Source organism: Mirounga leonina, unplaced genomic scaffold, assembly GCF_011800145.1.
Source record: "Mirounga leonina isolate KUSES-001 unplaced genomic scaffold, KU_Mleo_1.0 Mir_153, whole genome shotgun sequence".
Classification (NCBI taxonomy): domain Eukaryota; kingdom Metazoa; phylum Chordata; class Mammalia; order Carnivora; family Phocidae; genus Mirounga; species Mirounga leonina.
This window is the reverse complement of record NW_023270387.1, coordinates 14898779-14916814: the sequence shown is the minus strand read 5'-3', so window position 1 is coordinate 14916814 and position 18036 is coordinate 14898779. Positions and strand designations below refer to the sequence as shown.

Here is an 18036-nt window from a genome sequence, read left to right as displayed (position 1 = left end):
CCCCACAGGAGCAATTTTCCTTTTTAAAATTTTTTTAGGTAGGCTCCATGCTGGGCTTGGGAGCACAATGCAGGGTTTGAACTCATAACCCTGAGATCAAGATCTGAGCTGAAACCAAGAGTCGGATGCTTAACCAACTGAGCCACTCAGGTGCCCCAGAGCAATTTTCTGACAGGCAGTGTAACCCAAATAATAGGCAGACACCTAGCAACACAAACTTCAGCTTGCAACTTTGAAGAAGAGGTAAAAAAAAAAAAAATGTTTTAGTAAAGGTCCCTTTATCCTGTTTATCATCTGGTACCAAATCCAGCAAGACACCAATCTACCATCGTGAAGGCAGGCCTAAACCCCAGGATCCCCACCAGAGTCTGCCTTCTGCTTGAATACGTTGTGCAAACAAGAGCCATAGAGACCAGCCAGATTGCAGAGCAGGTGCTGTTTTGGGGGCCTTGATCCAGGCTGCTCTTGGAGCAGAAAGGTACCAAGGTTCTTCAGTAAAGCAAAATCTACTAGGTGCCCACAGGCCCCATCCATTACTGGAATGAGGTCCTGTCAACATGGTCTTCAAGGAACTGTGTAGGAAAGGAAGTGGAGTTCTTCCAGGGCAGAGGAAAAGTACATTTTGCACAGCTAAGAATCACCATGAAGTCCCCAGAATAAACCCTTCAACTCCCAAACTATTATATTCTTTTATTTATAGACTCTGGGAGCAAGGACCCAAGCACAGCCTGGTGCTCTTGGATAGAGAATAAAGCAGCTATTGTTCATACTCAGAGGTTGCTGAGGTGCCCTCCCCCGCTGGTCTGGAATGATCCACACTGCTCAAAAAGTCAACAGGAGGAATGGCAGCCTGGCCAAAGGAGGAAGGAGAAAAAGAAAGTCCCCTTTACGCCTGAGGGCTATGGCATCAGATCAGGGTGGAGTCCTAGGCACGTCTGCTCTGCCTGCGTCCCCAGGGTCTCCACTGCCGCACGGCCACTCACACCCCTCCCCCCAAGCTGCTTAAGTGCCCCTCCTGGAGTGCATGAGCAGGTCCCGCTGCAGCCCGGCCTCCAGGCTTGCAGTCAGCCGGGCCGCAGGAGGGTCGGTCAGCAGAGTTAATTTGTTGAAAACACCTCGGCCAAAGTAGTCCGCAATCACAGAGAAGCTATCGCTGGAGCACTTGAGCTGCAGGGAAAGAGGAGAGAAGAATCAGAACTGCAGGCCTCCTGTCCTCAGTGAGGAGGGAAGAAAACCAGCTAATGGTCCCGTGAAGCTCGGTGCGTGGGACAGTTACCCACGCGCTCATACCCACCTGGTGCTGGAACTGATCGTGCAGATCGCGTTTCTGTTCCTGGGCCCGGATCATATCCATGACCTTCCGGTTTTCAGGGAGGCAGGTGGGGCAGTCGGCATCACTTTCTGAGTAACTCTCAAAGCAGTGTTGGTGGAAGGAGTGGCCGCAGAGGAAGTGGACTGAGGGCAACTCCAAGGCACTGTTACAGATGCTGCACTTGGTCTTCTGGAAGATCTTCGGACTGCAGGCAAGGGAGACCAGAAAGGAGGGGCAAAGAGTGTGGGCAGAGCCGAGAGCAGGGTGCAGAGAGAAGGCGGCTGGAGTCGAGGAGGAGAGAGAGGTCCCTGGAAGGGACTGCAAGGCCCTGCCCTTGTCACCAAAAGGGAGTCAAAAGAGGACACCCGCCTTGGGCCTGCAGTGAGTCTCAGCGCACACTCCCTGCAAGGCCAACTAATGCTTCCAGTTTTCACAACTACCACTAAATTGTCCTTCATATCTTTTTTTTTTTTTACTTGAAGTATAGCTGATGTAGGTTGTTAGTTTCAGTTGTACAACACCTGACTGACGAGTCCGTGTTCTGCTGTGCCCACCACGAGTGTGGCTACCGCCTGTCGTCACACAGTGCTGTTACCAACCACTGACCCTGCTCCCTGTGCTGTGCCTTCCACCCCCGAGACTCAGTCGTTCCAGAACTGGGAGCTTATACTGGTCTTTCAGGTCTTTACTCAGATGTGACCCTTCCAGTGAGGCCTTTCCTGGCCACCTTATACACGAGAACATACACACGCTCTGCACCCTACTCCCCTTCCTGAACTCATTTTCTCCTTAGACCCTATCACCATCTAACATAATATTTTGCTTATTCAATGTGTTTCTATCTCTACGTCATAAGCTCCATACAGCAGGGCTTTTTGTCTGTGTTGTTAAGAACAGTGCTTGAGACATAAAAGGGGCTCAGTAAGTATTTGCGGCATGAAGAAACTGTTCTTCTCTAATAAATATTTTATATAGTTAAGGGCAGATTAAAACTTAAAAGTAGATTAATATATAGTATAAATACTTCTAAATTATCCACTTTCTGTTCTAAAGCAAAGTTTTTTTTACTTCTGAATGGCTTCCAACCACAACTTAGATGTGTGTTTAGGAAAAGTAAAACATAGATTCCTACAGAAAGAAAAGTACCTGCCACAAGATAACATTCTCCAAAGCCCAATAAACCATGATCTACGGAATATACCGTTCTCTGATCTTTAAGAAGGAAATGTGTGAACATGCTCCATCTAACCCTCTACGAAAAGTATTTAGTGACAGCCGGTGAAGAACAAGGTCATCCCCTGGACCTCTGTACGTATCCAGTTGCCACGTACCTCGCCTTGAGCTCCTGGATCTCCTGGCGGATGCGGGTGGTCTCCTCTCGGTACCGCCGCACCCGGAGCTCGTCCTGTGCGATCTGCTGGCTCTGTTTCTGCAGTTTTTGGACCAGGTAATCCCGGATGACAGACAGGGTGGCTGTGGAGTTGTGGGCCAGCGTCTGCACCACTGATTGGGCCGAGAAGGAAACGAGACAATGAAGCAGGGGGCATCCCCTGGATGGAATGGCAGAGCCCCTGCCCCCAAGGGGTCGGCCGCCCGCTACCGTGGCCTCTCAAGTACCTAGTAGGGGTGGCATGAGGTTCTTGTTCTCAATGTGCTTGAGCACAGCTGCCACGTACTCCTTGCAGTCCTCCTCCTTCCGGGCGAAGTAGCTGAGCGCCTGCTCCCACAGGCAGGGCTCCTGCTCCCCGTGGCGCTCGCACACGGCCACCACCTGCCGGTACTGCTCGTGCTGCACGTGGTAGTGCATGATCTGCTGGAACCTGGGGCCGGGCCGCGGCACAGCTCAGCGGCCACCCCCGGAAATCCGCATCCTTCCCCCTTCCCGGAAGACCCCCCCCCCCATCTTACAGCTTCCCCTGTTCGTAGAGGTAAAGGACCCCATCCTGGAAGTCATGCATCTGGCAGAGGACCAGGGCCTTGTCAAAGACGTCGCAAAAGCGGCCGCTCTTCAGCAGGGAGATAGCCTCTGCGTGGAGCTTCTCTTTGACCTAGGGAAGGAGGAAAGAGCTGCTGGCCAGAAGAGCAAAATCACAGGGTCTCCGGGACAAGGCACATCAACTGCCTCTTCAACCACCTCTTCACGGGGGACCACTTAGCTCCCAGGGGTGAGGTGTTACCGACCTAAAGAAGGCAGCAAAAAGCAACCACAGAAGGTGAAAGAATGGTCTTTTCCCCAGCATCTCCCCCAGATTTGCCAGGCCTCACCTGTGGATCCTTCTCGTGGGCCCAGTTCTGCAGCCGCAGCTCCAGAAGCGTGTCGTAGATGCCCTGCGGTGAGTCCGGCTGGACTTCACTCATGTGTTCCAGGAAAGCTTTCAACTCTCGAGGGTTGTTGGCGAAGATGGGGATGAACTCCTCCGAGTTGGCCTGGGATGGTGAGGGAGGAGGGAGGAGGAATGGGCGTGGTACCCTTCAGGCCCCTGAGGTGATCCCCACTGTCCAAAAGCCATTCTCCCTGAGGTCTCACCCTGCAGCCCGGAGTCTCCCGATCGCCTCGGCCTTCGAGGCTAGGCCGATAGTCCGTACAGAGTCCCTTCAGCAACTCGGTCGTCTGCTCTGGTATATGGTGCATGAGGATCTTGCCATAGCGTTTCATGTTGCTCTCAGCCTGCTCGAAAGGCAGCTTGCCGATATACCGTAGGGCTTCCTGATAATTCTGTGCAGAAGTAAAGGGCAGAAGAAGCGTGTGCTCCAGCCTCACCCACCAGGAAGCACTCATCATCATCCCGAGAATGTCCTAGAAAAAGAACAGGTCTCTGTCTCACTTACCTTGATGTCCTCTAGCTGGATCTTTAAGTACCACTCGTGATGTGCATGGTTCTCAGCCAAGTAGAGGGCATGGGAGTAGTAGCCAGCCTGCCGGAGGACCTTGATGGCCGTCTCCACATCGAAGTGGACTTCACTCTCACTCTTTGTCTGCCAGGGAGACATCAGACAAAATCATTCACAGAAATAGGGCTGGAGAAGGGAGAGGAAACATGCATCTGATTCTAAGACCAGATTCTTCTTGTTTTTTTTTTTTTTTTTTTTTTAAAGTAAGCTCTAGCGGGGCGCCTGGGTGGCTCAGTTGGTTAAGCGACTGCCTTCGGCTCAGGTCATGATCCTGGAGTCCCGGGATCGAGTCCCGCATCGGGCTCCCTGCTCGGCAGGGAGTCTGCTTCGTCCTCTGACCCTATCCCCTCTCATGTGTTCTCTCTCTCTCAAATAAATAAATAAAATCTTTAAAAAAAAAAAAAAAAAAAAAAGTAAGCTCTAGGCCTAATGTGGGGCTTGAGCTCCTGACCCGGAGATCAAGAGTCACATGCTCTACTGACGCCAGCCAGGCGCCCCCAGATTCTTAGGATAACAATAAAGTCGACACTAGGATGGTGGAGACTGAAAATAAATAAATAAATAAAATAAATAAACTTCATGGTTTTAGAACATGATATCCTCCTGCTTCTCAGAAAGTCTCTAAGAGCTAAAGTCTTCCTCTGCCCCTACTATTTCAGGGACTCCTCGGGGACCCAGGGGCCTCCCAATGTTAATTCCCTGAGCTTAGACACTATGGGAAGTTCAAGCATCATAAAACAAGAGGGGAGATGGGAGAGAACTAGAGGAAAGGCTGTTCCTCTTCCCAGTTTATAGACCAGAGGGTCCTGGTCCCCAGCTAAGATCAGTTCTTTCCTCTCCCTGCATCTGCTGAGGGGCAAGCCCTGATGGAGTGACCTCATACTCAGTGGGACCCTTGGGGAATCGCCCACTACCACCACCCTGCACCTTGATGAACTCCTCTAGCTTCGAGCTGTCCTTGAGCTTGGTATAGCAGTTGAGCAGCAGGGTGGTGTGGTCGGCATTGGCCAGGGACTGCCGGTGCAGGGTCTGCAGGTAGGCGGTCAGGTTGTGGATGCGCTGGGCATCCAGAAACTTGCGGATCACATAGGACGGCTCCAACTTTCCAATGGTTCTGGAGAGACATGTGCATCAGATAGTATCTGGGTCAGTGTTCTTCCCAAACTTTCATGTGCATAGGAATCACTTGCAGATCTTCTTAAAATGTAAATTCTGTGTCGGTAGGCCTGGGGTGAGGCCTGAGTCTGTATTTCTAATAAAGACCCAGACGGTATCAATGCTACTGGACTGCAGACCTTGTGAGAAGCAAGGCTCCAGAGCACTGATTCTTTTTTTTTTTTTTTTAAAGATTTTTTATTTACTTGACAGAGAGAGACACAGCAAGAGAGGGAACACAAGCAGGGGGAGTGGGGGAGGGAGAAGCAGGCTTCCCGCTGAGCAGGGAGCCCGATTCGGGGCTCGATCCCAGGACCCCGGGATCATGAACTGAGCCAAAGGCAGATGCTTAACGACTGAGCCACCCAGGCGCCCCGAGAGCACTGATTCTTAAACTTGGCTGAAAACAGGAATTCTGAAGAGGTAGGGAAAGGAGCTAGACAGGTTCCTGCAACCCCTTATTAGGGCAGGAAATTCCAAGAATTAGTACCAAAGGAAGAAACTGTGGAAGCCAAGAAATGAATACCCTTTTTTAAAAGAATCAGATCAAAACAAAATTTTTTTTTTAAACTAAGCTATATGCCCAACATGGGGCTTGAACTCACGACCCTGAGATCAAAAGTCAAATGCTCTACCAACTGAGCCAGCTGGATGCCCCCAAAATGAATATTAACAAAGGCCAGGCTGAAGTTTAAAACAAGAGGTACTCATCGGCTCAATTGTATCTTGGTCGTGTAATGTTTAACCCTTTGCAATTAAGTATACTGTCTTCTCACTCAGGCCATTACAGCTCCTGCAGAAAGAAAGGGTGGTTCCTGGTGGAGTCTGCTCCCCTCACCAAAGCCCAGGGGTTAGCCTATCTGGCTGCATGCAGAGCTACACCCGAAAGCGCCCCAAGACTGACCGGATATACTGCTGAACAGCCCCATCGTGGTTGCCCTTGCTGTAGAGATGGTCCCCATACTGCATGAAGATCTGGGCCAACCCATCACTGTCCAGGTGCTGGCTCTTGGCCAGGTTAATGGCCATCTCAAATAGGTTCTTCTTAAACAGCATCTGGAAGGGGAAAAATCAGAAAATTGGTAGAAGCCATTCAGAGAAGACACCTTCCCAGAATGCACATACAACACACAAGCCACACAGTCCTGAAGTTCTGATCTGCCTAGATTCCAGACTGGGCAGGACCTCTCAGATACCCCCAAGACCAACATCGCCTTACCTCGCGAGGCTCTTGGCAGACAGAGTGGACCCCGAGAGTGGACTCAGGCTCCTAGCCATTATCTTCCTCTAAGACCTCATCCCAGACCATTTACCTTGTAATTCTACCCGAAGGGATCTGGGTAAGGCTGTGCCCCAAAGGGAAGGAAACACCCTGGCCAAGGTGACTTGGGGAGCCTATTCCTACAGCTGTGTCTGGGTGCCTGTGGCCAGCTCTGGGAACCTGGTGGCCTTGCCTCCAGCTTGGTCTGTGTGTCCTTCTCCTGCAGTGCGTGGACCCGCCCATCCCGCGTCAGCACGTACAGGGAGCCCCACTCAGCGAGCACATCCACTACATCCTCAAAGACGGCGCTATAGGCTATGAACTTGTTGCACAGGTCATAGATGTTGAGAATCTGCTTGTCGGAGCTCTGGGAGTCCCTACTGGTAAACTCTGACCTGCGTGGAAAAGAAAAAGCACCAGATATTTGTACCAGCTCTGTCTCAGCAACCCCTTATATCCCAGCTTTGGTGCTGCACACTCCGCCCCGAACAAACCACCCTTTGGCCCCTCTAGCAGCATATTCCGTAAGTGCGACATTGCACCGGCAGTTGTAGGAAGAGATCTTACCCTTCAGGATCCTATGATTTACGTAAGCAATAGATTAAAAAATTAAGAACGTCCAAACACTCACTCATTTAACGTAATTAGCACCTGGTAAAAATCAGACGCTGCGCTTAGTGCTGAGTGAAAACAAACTAACATTGACAGGGATCACTTCCCTCGTGCAGAAGACCCTGCCGCCCCTTTTAGGTGGCTCAGAATAAAAGTACTGTGTCCTGCCCTCTCAGCCCTTTCCAACTTCTCTAGTACTCATTTCCTTTTTCCTCCACCCAATTTATTTTGACAGAAAAATAAAAAAACCAAAAAGCGGTCCCCAAAAGCGGTGCACCAGGTCTGCTTAGTGAATGTCTGTAGCAAAAATACATTTTTCAGTAAAAACGTTACAAGTGAATCTAGGTGTGAGCATAATCTACATAAAACCAAAGGAGGAGGGGCGCCTGGGTGGCTTAGTCGTTAAGCGTCTGCCTTCGGCTCAGGTCATGATCTCAGGGTGCTGGGATCGAGCCCCACATCGGGCTCCCTGCTCGGCGGGAAGCCTGCTTCTCCCTCTCCCACTCCCCCTGCCTGTGTTCCCTCTCTCGCTGTCTGTCAAATAAATAAATAAAATCTTCAAAAAAAAGGGAGGAGATTGACAGGATCCAGGTATTAGGATTTTAAAATCATGTGAATTCTGGGGAACAAGGGACAGCCCTACTCCCTTTCCCTTCTCCCTGGAGTCCTTACTTGGGAGAAACCTTCCGGTCACGGGACACAATGACAAGGTAGCCTCTAAACCAGTGAGCGATGAGTTTATGGCCCTCAAAGGCAAAGCAGGGCCCACGTTCATCAGGCTGGTACAAATAGACACATTCATCTCCGGCCACTATGAACTGCAGGTCCTGTGAAGGGTCGCTTAGGGCTGAGCAGCGCAGGCCACAACCATGGGTGTCCAACTCCACACGAGGGTAGTCCTTTCCAGAAACGATATAGGACTGCGAGAAGAAAGGGGTTAACAGGCTCCCTTTCAGGAGAGGGCATCTAAGCCTTCCCAAAGGTATTCCCATCTCCACACTAGCTCTCTCGCTTTTTAACTTGTAGCACCCTAAGACTTTCCCTGGCTGCTTGCTTTGTCCATTAACCATCACCCATCTATTAAATATATAAACTAGGGGGTATGGCCCCGGGGTGGCTCAGTCAGTTGAGCGTCTGCCTTCAGCTCAGGTCATGATTCTGGGGTCCTGGGATCGAGCCCCATGTTGGGCTTCCTGCTCTGTGGGGACCCTGCTTCTCCCTCTCCCTCGGCCCCTTCCACCCCACTCATGCTCCATGCGTGCACACGCATACTCTCCCTCTCTCAAATAAATAAATAAAACCTTTAAAAATATATACATATATATACAAGCAGAGACCACATTTTCTTCCTCTGTGTGTACTATCACTACCTACTAATGGAATCCTGACACCATGAGAAATAAAATAAGCTTGAACTATTTTACCAAAAGACTATTCCTGAGAGAAGCTGTTAGAAATAAGAAGAGCACCAGGAACTAGCAAAGTAAAGCAACTTGTCCAGTGTCACTTAACAAGCTAGGAAGAAAATTCAGGTCTTTAACTATAAGCCCTAGTTCTTTTCTTAATTCTGACTCTTCCTCATCTCTTAAGTGAAGAAATAAAATATTTCAGGGCAAATGACTCAAGGCTACATGATGAAAAACTTAAGAATCCTACCTTTCTTGTCAGTTCCTTACCCTAGGCCCCTGAGCAATGGAGAACCCTTTCCTGCCTGCCCTTAACTCATACCTGAACGTTCTCAGTTGTCACAACAAACAAATGAGTGGTCTTTCCCGCTTGGCGAAAGGCCAGCCCAGTTACAGGGTAGTTTCCCTTGTGCAGAATCTGGGTCTTGCTATGCCGGTCCCGGGTGATGTCTCCTTTGTTCAATGTAACACTACCATCTGTGAAACCTGTAGGAGAGCAGGATACAGCACTTCATTGAGGCTGAAAAGATCAGGAAGCACAGAAGGGGAAAAAGACCATTTGAGGTACTTGTTGGAAGTGACAAGCTTTCTTCCCATACTCAACTTTTCCAATGGTTAACATAAAAATCGGTACTCACAGACTCTTTCAAAGAACAAAACTGAATGCCTTCCCACTCCAAACTTTAATATCTCAAAGGCCTGAGTTCAGTACAAAGTGATCTCACTAAAACAATAAAGACAAGCTGCAAAAGCAACTCTGAAGAAAATCTATGAAGAATCACGGAGTGTTAGCTTTGCCTTCTGCTTACCAATGGCCATAAAGTTGAGATTTTCATGGACAGTCAAACAAGACACAACAGTCGGCTCTGTTCCTGGGATGGCAGGGAAGATTCGGGTGCAGAGTGGATTGCCACCATCTCTCTTCTCCAGGTTCCAGATCTTTACCTGTGAACAGACCTCAGATGTGTGAGGGGCACCTATGTGGCTCCGTCGTTAAGCGTCTGCCTTCGGCTCAGGTCATGATCCCAGGGTCCTGGGATCGAGCCCCGCATCGGGCTCCCTGCTCTGTGGGGAAGCCTGCTTCTCCCTCTCCCACTCCCCCTGCTTGTGTTCCCTCTCTTGCTGTGTCTCTCTCTGTCAAATAAATAAATAAAATCTTAAAAAAAAAAAAAAATGTGTGAATGCTAGTCCCCTCCAACAACCGTTCCTAGTCTTCTGGTCCTTTCCCACTTCCTTTCCAGGACTCACCAGGGGGTTGATGCCTTCTTCATCTTCACCAACAGATGCCAAAATATTGTGCTGCTTCAGTTGGTACAGGTGTGTCACCCGCAGTTTGTAGGCTTGGAAGCCTGTCAGCTGTAGGGAGCGAGGCAAGAACCAGATTTGGCCTTCCATATGTGCAGAATAGTCAAGGAGCCTCCTTTGCAAGGAGAGATACTTATATTTAGATCAGAACCCAGATAACTACTCACATACATTCAGCTCTTTAAAACTTTCGAGGATGGGGCGCCTGGGTGGCTCAGTCGTTAAGCGTCTGCCTTCGGCTCAGGTCATGATCCCAGGGTCCTGGGATCGAGCCCCGTATCAGGCTCCCTGCTCTGCGGGGAGCCTGCTTCTCCCTCACCCTCTGCTTGCCTCTCTGCCTACTTGTGCTCTCCCTCTCTCTCTCTTTGTCAAATAAATAAAATCTTCAAAAAAAAAAAAAAAAACTTTCGAGGATTTTCCCATATATCATCTCCGGAAAGTCTCCATCTTTAAAAGTGAAAAAGAAGGCCAGAGTTTAGTAGCAACACTATGAAGAACAAAGCAGCAAACTCCTGGTCTCATTTATCTCCTTGCCCACAATTTGGGCAGGGGAGATAATGACACCTTACATATTCATCTTGTAAAGCCTACTTGCCTCCATTGCTTTGATTGATCTCAAAAATAACCTTGCCAAGTTGATATTTCATACCCCTTTCACAGATAAGTAAATTGAAGCCCAGAGAGGTTAAATGACTTGCTCAGAATTGCTCAGTCGGCAACAAGTTAGAGAATGGACTTCCTTCTTTCTTCCCTCAAGCCACAGAAGGAACACTGGGAGCCCATCTAAAGGAAAGTGGCACGCAACACGAACCCCTCTGCCCGACAGATGCCATCCCAGCTGGATCTCTTCAGGGATCCGGGGAAGGAACAGACAGCTCCAGAGGAAGGATATCTCCAAAGACTAGGCTCCCTCGGCCCGAGTCGCAGACAGTGATGCCGGGAGGGAGGCAAAGGAACTTGGAAACAGCGGGTCCGGAGGCAGGTGCAGCCGTGGGAGCAGCCCCATCATTGCCTAGCGGCTCCTTCACCAGCTCCTTGTCGAAGAAAACGAAGCGCCGCCACTGCAGGTAGGCCGCCATTTTGGCCGAAGGTCCCCGCCTCTGGGAGAGAGGTCATGTGAGAGGAGCGCACGTATCACGTGACAGGACAGCTTCCTGGAGCCTGACTGCACATGCGCCCTGAAGGCCGGGTGACCGCTTCCTCAGGGCGGTGGGCGTGGCCGCGTGAGGTAGGATTCCCAGCCCGTCAACTCGGGTTGCCAATTTGCTGGCTCTGTACGGGAACTGGCTAAAATGCTCCTGAGTGCTGGACCCTTCACCTCTTTGAGCATCAGTTTCCTCCCTTATTAAATGCATGGGCAATGAGGGATCAAGATGAGGACTATCAGGGCGCCTGGGTGACTCAGGGGGTTAAGCGTCCGACTGTTGATTTCTACCCAGGTCTTGATCTCAGGGTCGTGGAATAGAGCCCCGCCTGGGGCTCTGGGCTCAGCGCAGTCTGCTTGAGATTCTCTCTCCCTCTTCTGCCCCTCCCCCTGCATGCTCTTTCAAATAAATAAAATCTAACAACAGAAAGAAAAAAAAAGATGAGGAATGTCCTGCGCCTTCTGAATTGTACCCCACTGTGCTTAAGAATATTACGTCCTGAGCTCCCAGGGCTGTTTTGAGGCATAAATGAATGAAGGTCTATGAAACTGGCTTTTCAGCTGTAGGAGCGGAGAAATAAAATTAGAAGTTTGTGTTTGCCACGGGATACAGATTGCGAACCACAGTCAGTGTCTTACATTCGTTTTTGTGTCCCTCTTCAGAGTGTGTAGCATGAAGTAGACACGTAGAATATGTTTCTTAAGGAAGCTAGGAAATACTCATGGTGCGGGAACTCTCAAGAACGTGGGCTTTCTTTCCCTTTCTATAGTGGGAGGCTATGGGACATAAGCCGAACACAGGGAAAATGCCTGGAAGGGGCAGCTCTGAGAGCTAAGTGATTTAACAAGTGGCAAACGTCTAAGATATTCCATGGCCACCCACCATTTCCATCTCTGGCTAAACCAACTGTTCACATGGAAAACTGTAGGTGTACAGCTTGGTGTCACAAGGAGCTGTGTACAGGAGTGACAGTCATTTTGAGAGAATATGGACATGTGAAAAAGTGACCATGTGGTTCGCATTTGTGGGGTTTGTTTTGCACCCCTCTCCCCCACAGCTTTTTATTTCCAGAATATTTTACTCTTTATTCCCACCAGCTGGAGTTCCCAGAGAGCGGGGGCTGTGCTTTGTTGACCAGGAACCAGGCCTAACAGAGTTGGTAGATATTCCATGTTCGGTTGAAGGAATGAATGTGGATGATTTTCCTCTTACCCCCTCCTCTCCTCAATCCCGTTGACAGAAAAGGTAGTGCCCATTTGCTAAAGAGATAAGTGAGAGAAAGAAACTGTCTATTCACCACCAGGCACATAGATTTTCTGACTTCCAGCTGAAGTCCTCTTTCCTCTGTCACAGTTTCAGGATCTGAACCATGGACAGAAGCACAAGTGGGGAGTATACTGGACCCTCTTTCATCTGCTGAGTATATTTTGTACCATTCATTAAAATTTTTGGATAGTGTGTGTATGTCATTTGTTAATACTATGAATAAAATACATTAAAAGAAGCAACGTGGGGGGTTCCCGGCTGGCTCAGTCGGTAGAGCATGCGACTCTTGATCTTGGGGTCATCAGTTCAAGCCCAACATCGGGCACAGAGCTTACATTAAAAAAAAAAAAAAAAGGCAGCAATGTGAGGAGAGGGGGTGAAGGATGGGTGAAACAGGTAAAGGGGATTGTCTTTTTTTTAGGATTTTATTTTTATTTAGAGAGAGCATGCAAGCAGGGGGAGGAGCAGAGGGAGAGGGAGAGTGAGTCCCAAGAAGACTCTGGGCTGAGCACGGATCCCCACGTGGGGCTCCACCCCGAGATCGTGACCTGAGCCAAAATTAAGAGCCGGACACTCAACGGACTGAGCCACCCAAGTGCCCCAGGTAAAGGGGATTAAAAGGTATTTATACAATAAATAAGACAGGGATGTAATGTACAACATAGGGAATATAGTCAATAATATTGTAAAAACTTTGTATGGCAACAAATGGTTACCTAGATTTGCATGGTGACCATTTTGTAACGTATATAAATATCAAAGTGATAGGTTGTACACTTGAAACTAACACAATGTTGTATATCAATCATTTTTCAGTAAAATAAAGAAGTAATGTGAAAGCAGAGATGTGAACAGCAGAGTGGCATCTTTGTTGTTGACTTGGGTGCTCCCCCTACTGTCCAATGGCAGAGGCCCAGAGTCTTCCTATGATACCTGAACCTGGTAAGGCCTGTGTCCATTTGGTCTTCTTATTGATGAGGGTACAAAGGCAGGGATTAGCGACCCACTGCACCTCTTCAGACTTACTGCCTTCCTTCCTTTCCTCCTTTTGACAAACATGTATGGAGTACTCACTATTCCTGCAATTGTACTAAATGCCCAAAATATAAATATGAACAAGACATGATTCTTGCCCTTTAGGGAGCTCAACCACCACCATGGGGGACAGACATAGAAAGGGCTGACAGGGGCGCCTGGGTGGCTCAGTTGGTTAAGCGTCTGCCTTCAGCTCAGGTCGTGATCCTGGGGTCCTGGGATCGAGCCCTGAGTTGAGTTGGGCTCCCTGCTCGGCGGGGAGCCTGCTTCCCCCCTCCCTCCACCTGCTGCTCCTTCTGCTCATGCTAGCTCACACGCTCTCTGTCAAATAAATAAAATCTTAAAAAAAAAAAGGACTGTCAGTAACCAGTCCTTAATTTTATATAATGAATTATACCTAAAAGAGTGCTTTCACTTTTTATGGACTTTTCATAGCAACCATTTGCAAAAGTATCATTATCTCTGGTGAGAAATGGAGTCTCCAAGAGGTTCAAGTGACTCTCCCTGGGCAAGCACATCAAAGTTCTTCAGCTCCCTAATCTTTAATTAGATGCTTTTCTGAAGTGTGAAGCTAGGCTATAATTGTCAGAACATACACCAGGATTTGTCTTTTTGTTATACTTGTCTGAATCCAGGAACTTCAGTATAGTGAGGAAGATAAGCAGGCAAACGGCACAGAAAACGATGTACTAATTTAGTTATGGTTCTGCATATGGAGAACTGGAGTTCTGAAGGGCCTAAAGATAAAGAAGCAATTTAAGTTCTTTAGCTTGAAATTAAAGAGATCACAATTCAGAATCAAGGATGGCCTAGCTATGGCCTCTTTTCCCTTTCAGCAAACCGCTGTCCATGACGTACAGAACAGTCATATCCACTGGAGCAAAACAGGAACACTTCTTATTCTGGCTGCAAGCTTTTATTTTCTATCAGTTTGTTCTGTTTTTTTCTCATCTGGCTCTTGGGGTAGAAGCCAATTTCCAGACTACTGAAAGGTCTGGGTTTTTTCTCTTAGCCCCTAAAAGGGCTAGCAGAAGTTTCCACTTTAGCAACAGGAAGGTCAATTAAATAAATTCAGACAGACCCTGGGTAGCTCAGTTGTTTGGGCGTCTGCCTTCGGCTTGGGTCATGATCCTGGGGTCCTGGGATCGAGTCCCACATGGGGCTCTCCACTCATTGAGGGGCCTGCTTCTCCCTCTGCCTGCCACTCCTCCTGCTTGTGCTCTTTCTCCCTCCCCCTCTCTAACATATGAATAAATAAAATCTTAAAAGAAAATAAGCTCAGAGGTCTCCCCTACAGGAGAGCCCAGCTTCCAAAGCTACGGTGAAACAGGAGGAAGCAATTAGCTGATTATTGATTGTGAAAATCTGGCCCACAAGAGAAAGGAAATTCCCCATGAACTTGGCAAAGCACTTAACCAAGGTTTTAACACTGCAGTAGTGCCTATTTTTAAGTTGTATTTCTCCCCACTAAGAACAAAAACAAGTAGTTAACTAATGTCTATTTGGTGCTTAGGACGTCCCAAGCATTGTGCTAAACACTTACCCTCCTCTACATTAACTCTGTAAGGCATGTTCCAGCATGTCGCTTTTAATGCTGTAGAAACGGAGGCTCAGGAAAGCTAAACAACTTGCCTAGAGTCACACAGGCAGGAAGTGGTGTTTACAGGCAAATCTAGGTCTGTCCATCTCTAAAGCCCCATATTCTGGGTGCTCGATTTAATTTTTTTTTAGAAGTCAATTCCATAAATTTGTTCATAATTCTGAGTGATATTCTATGTGGTCATGAAATCACAGAATTCAAGAACACTAAAAGTCTTGCTTTCTCTTGACACATAATCATCCCCATCGCAGTGCAAACTGTGAAATGTTCCCAATCCTTTGCCTCATCACCCCCCCATCCTATTCAAACTCATAATGCCAGGACTGTAGAAACGCATCAGTATTCTTATTAGTGTCTAAAGATACAGAGACTATCATTCACTGCTGTTGGGAGCACATATGATAAAGATTTCTGGAGGGCAACTTGGCAGAATGTATCAAATGCCTAAAGAGGAATTTAAGCCTGCATAACCACTTCTAGGAATTTATCTTAAGTAGATTATAAGGGGGGCGATCTGCATAAAGATTTGTCAATAAAAGTGTCTATTGCAATTTTATAATAGCAGAAAAAAAAGGAACAACCTAATTGTCAAATAGTAATCTTGGTAAATACATTATTGTAGTTCTTTGTGCTGCAATTCTATAGATAGCCATTGAAAATTCTGTAGAGAAAAAATGACGTAGCAAAATGTTCTCAATAAATGAAAGTCACAAAATATTATCCCCATTAAAGTTTATAGTGTGTGTGGATATACAACATAATGCTAAAAGTGTTTAATTTAGAAAATTCAATCATGGGTGGTTTTTATTTTATTCTTTGTCCTATGTTCCTCCAGTTTTCTTCAGTAACCATATTTTTGTAATTCTAAAACCACTGGTGAAGAAGTAGAAAAAAACTCATCTGGTGCAGCTTCTCCTGCTAAAAGTGAGTTTTCCCCTGCTTAAGGTTTCCAGCAAAATCTACTCTTTTTTTTTTCTTTTTTGAGAGAGAGAAAGAGAGCACCAGTGCGCGGGGGTGGGGGGGTAGTAGGGGGTAGGGGTAGGAGAGGGGCACAGAGGGAGAGAATCTTAAACAGGCTACATGTTCAGTGCGGAGCCTAATGCAGGGCTTGATCTCACGACCCTGAGATCATGACCTGAACTGAAATTAAGAATCGGACGCTTAACTGACTGTGCCACCCAGGCACCCCAAACCCTCTAGTCTTTTGTGCAACACATACAAAATATTTTTTTAAAGATTTTTATTTATTTATTTGACAAAGAGAGACACAGCAAGAGGGGGAACACAAGCAGGGGGAGTGGGAGAGGGAGAAGCAGGGTCCCCGTGGAGCAGGGAGCCCGATGCGGGGCTCGATCCCAGGACCCTGGGATCATGACCTGAACCGAAGGCAGACGCTTAATGACTGAGCCACCCAGGCGCCCCTACATACAAAATATTTTTAAAATTTTATTGAAGTATAACATATATATGGAAAAGCGTACATACTGCAGCCTATTAAATGTTCACACAGCCATTGCAACCAGCATTGCAAACAGAGCGCTGCCAGCACCCCAAGAAACCTGTTATGCCCTCTTCTAAACACTACCACCCCACAAAGTAAGCACCATCTCTACCTCCAGCACCATAGCTTAGTTTTGCCTGGTTTTAAGCTTTGTATCTAAAGTGAAATCATAAAGTATGTACTCTCCGGCTTCTGACTTCTTTCACTCAATATTATTTTTGTGGGATTCATTTAAGCTGCAGAATGTAATAGTAGACCATTTCTTTTTATTGCCGTATGGAATTATATTGTGTGAATCCACCACAATTTACTCACTCATCCAACTATTGACGGGTATTTGGATGATATTCAATTTGGGGCCGTTATGAATGAAGCTGCTACAGTCTCTCGGTGAATATACGTTGAAACATTTGTTACTTGTAAACCTAAGATGGGGATTGCTGGGTGACAACTGATTTTTAAAATTCTCCCGAACCAGGATATTTGCCCTGATCCACATTGCCCTCAGCACATGACATACTTGCATGGTTTATAACGTATGCATATGCCTTCACTAATGTGTTCATTTTACTCTTCTAGAAGTCAGTTTGGCACAGGTCCTGCAAGATGGCAACTTGTGGGTTTCTGCTCAGTGCGGGGGAAGGGATGTAGTCCTTAAATGTTACTAACAAGTTATTCTGAACAAGAACTAGTGAATTCAGCTGCCTTGGTCAATCTAAAACAGGTCATTTACCTTAAAATGTTCCCATTGTTTTACAACATGTTCTTGTGAAACACTATTCTCCTCTCTGGTCGGAGAACAAAACAGGTGACTCCCCAGAGCACTCGCACCTGCTGCACCTCCCAAGGGCACGGATACTGCTCCCACCAAGGATATTCTGGGGGTGGGAGCTCAGGAGCAGGGCACACTGACCTTCTTACTGTCCCAATTTGCAGCCACTCAATAGGTTTTTAGTAAGTGCATTCAAACCATAAACGTATTTGTTTCCCAACAGACTGCGACTTTTCCAAAAGCAAGGACACACCTAGTGCCGTGCTTATATACGACAGAGGCCCAATCAATGTTAAAGATGCATAATCTGAAATGCATGGGAAGAGGGGCACCTGGGTGGCTCAGTTGGTTAAGCGTCTGCCTTCAGCTCAGGTCATGATCCCGGAGTCCCAAGATCAAGTCCCACATTGGGCTCTGCTTCTCCCTCTGCCCTTCACCCTGCTTGTGCTCTCTCTCAAATAAGTAAAATCTTTAACAATAAATAAAATTTTTAAAAAGAAAAAAAGAAATGGATGGAAAGAATCTACCTTTCCAGATAGCTACCCAAAAGTAGAGTCAGTCATACAGAAACAAAATCTCTCAGTGGAACTGAAATGACAATGTATATGTCCATCACTGCAGCTAACCAACCCCCATGCTATGGAATGTTCCATAGCAGTAAACACTGAGGTGAATCTTTACACACGGATATGGAAAATGCTCCATGATTTGTTCTTAGTTACAAAAAAAGGGAAAGAAAAGCAAGTTACAACCTAATTATATAATATTTTATCA

The 18036-nt window shown here is 47.4% G+C and overlaps 1 protein-coding gene across 1 annotated transcript; it reads right to left on the bottom strand.

The window, feature by feature from the left end:
• Positions 1–664: 664 nt before the first annotated feature.
• Positions 665–11057, bottom strand: VPS11 (VPS11 core subunit of CORVET and HOPS complexes). Its single transcript, XM_035009108.1, has 16 exons — positions 10836–11057; positions 9887–10035; positions 9448–9583; positions 8961–9124; positions 7905–8152; positions 6814–7015; positions 6264–6415; positions 5132–5318; positions 4142–4288; positions 3840–4028; positions 3578–3739; positions 3221–3360; positions 2930–3132; positions 2644–2815; positions 1295–1517; positions 665–1167 (listed from the first exon to the last, which is right to left on the bottom strand). The coding sequence occupies exons 1-16, from the start codon at positions 11020–11022 to the stop codon at positions 1003–1005; spliced, it is 2826 nt and encodes a 941-aa protein (XP_034864999.1). The 5' UTR covers positions 11023–11057; the 3' UTR covers positions 665–1002.
• Positions 11058–18036: the final 6979 nt, after the last annotated feature.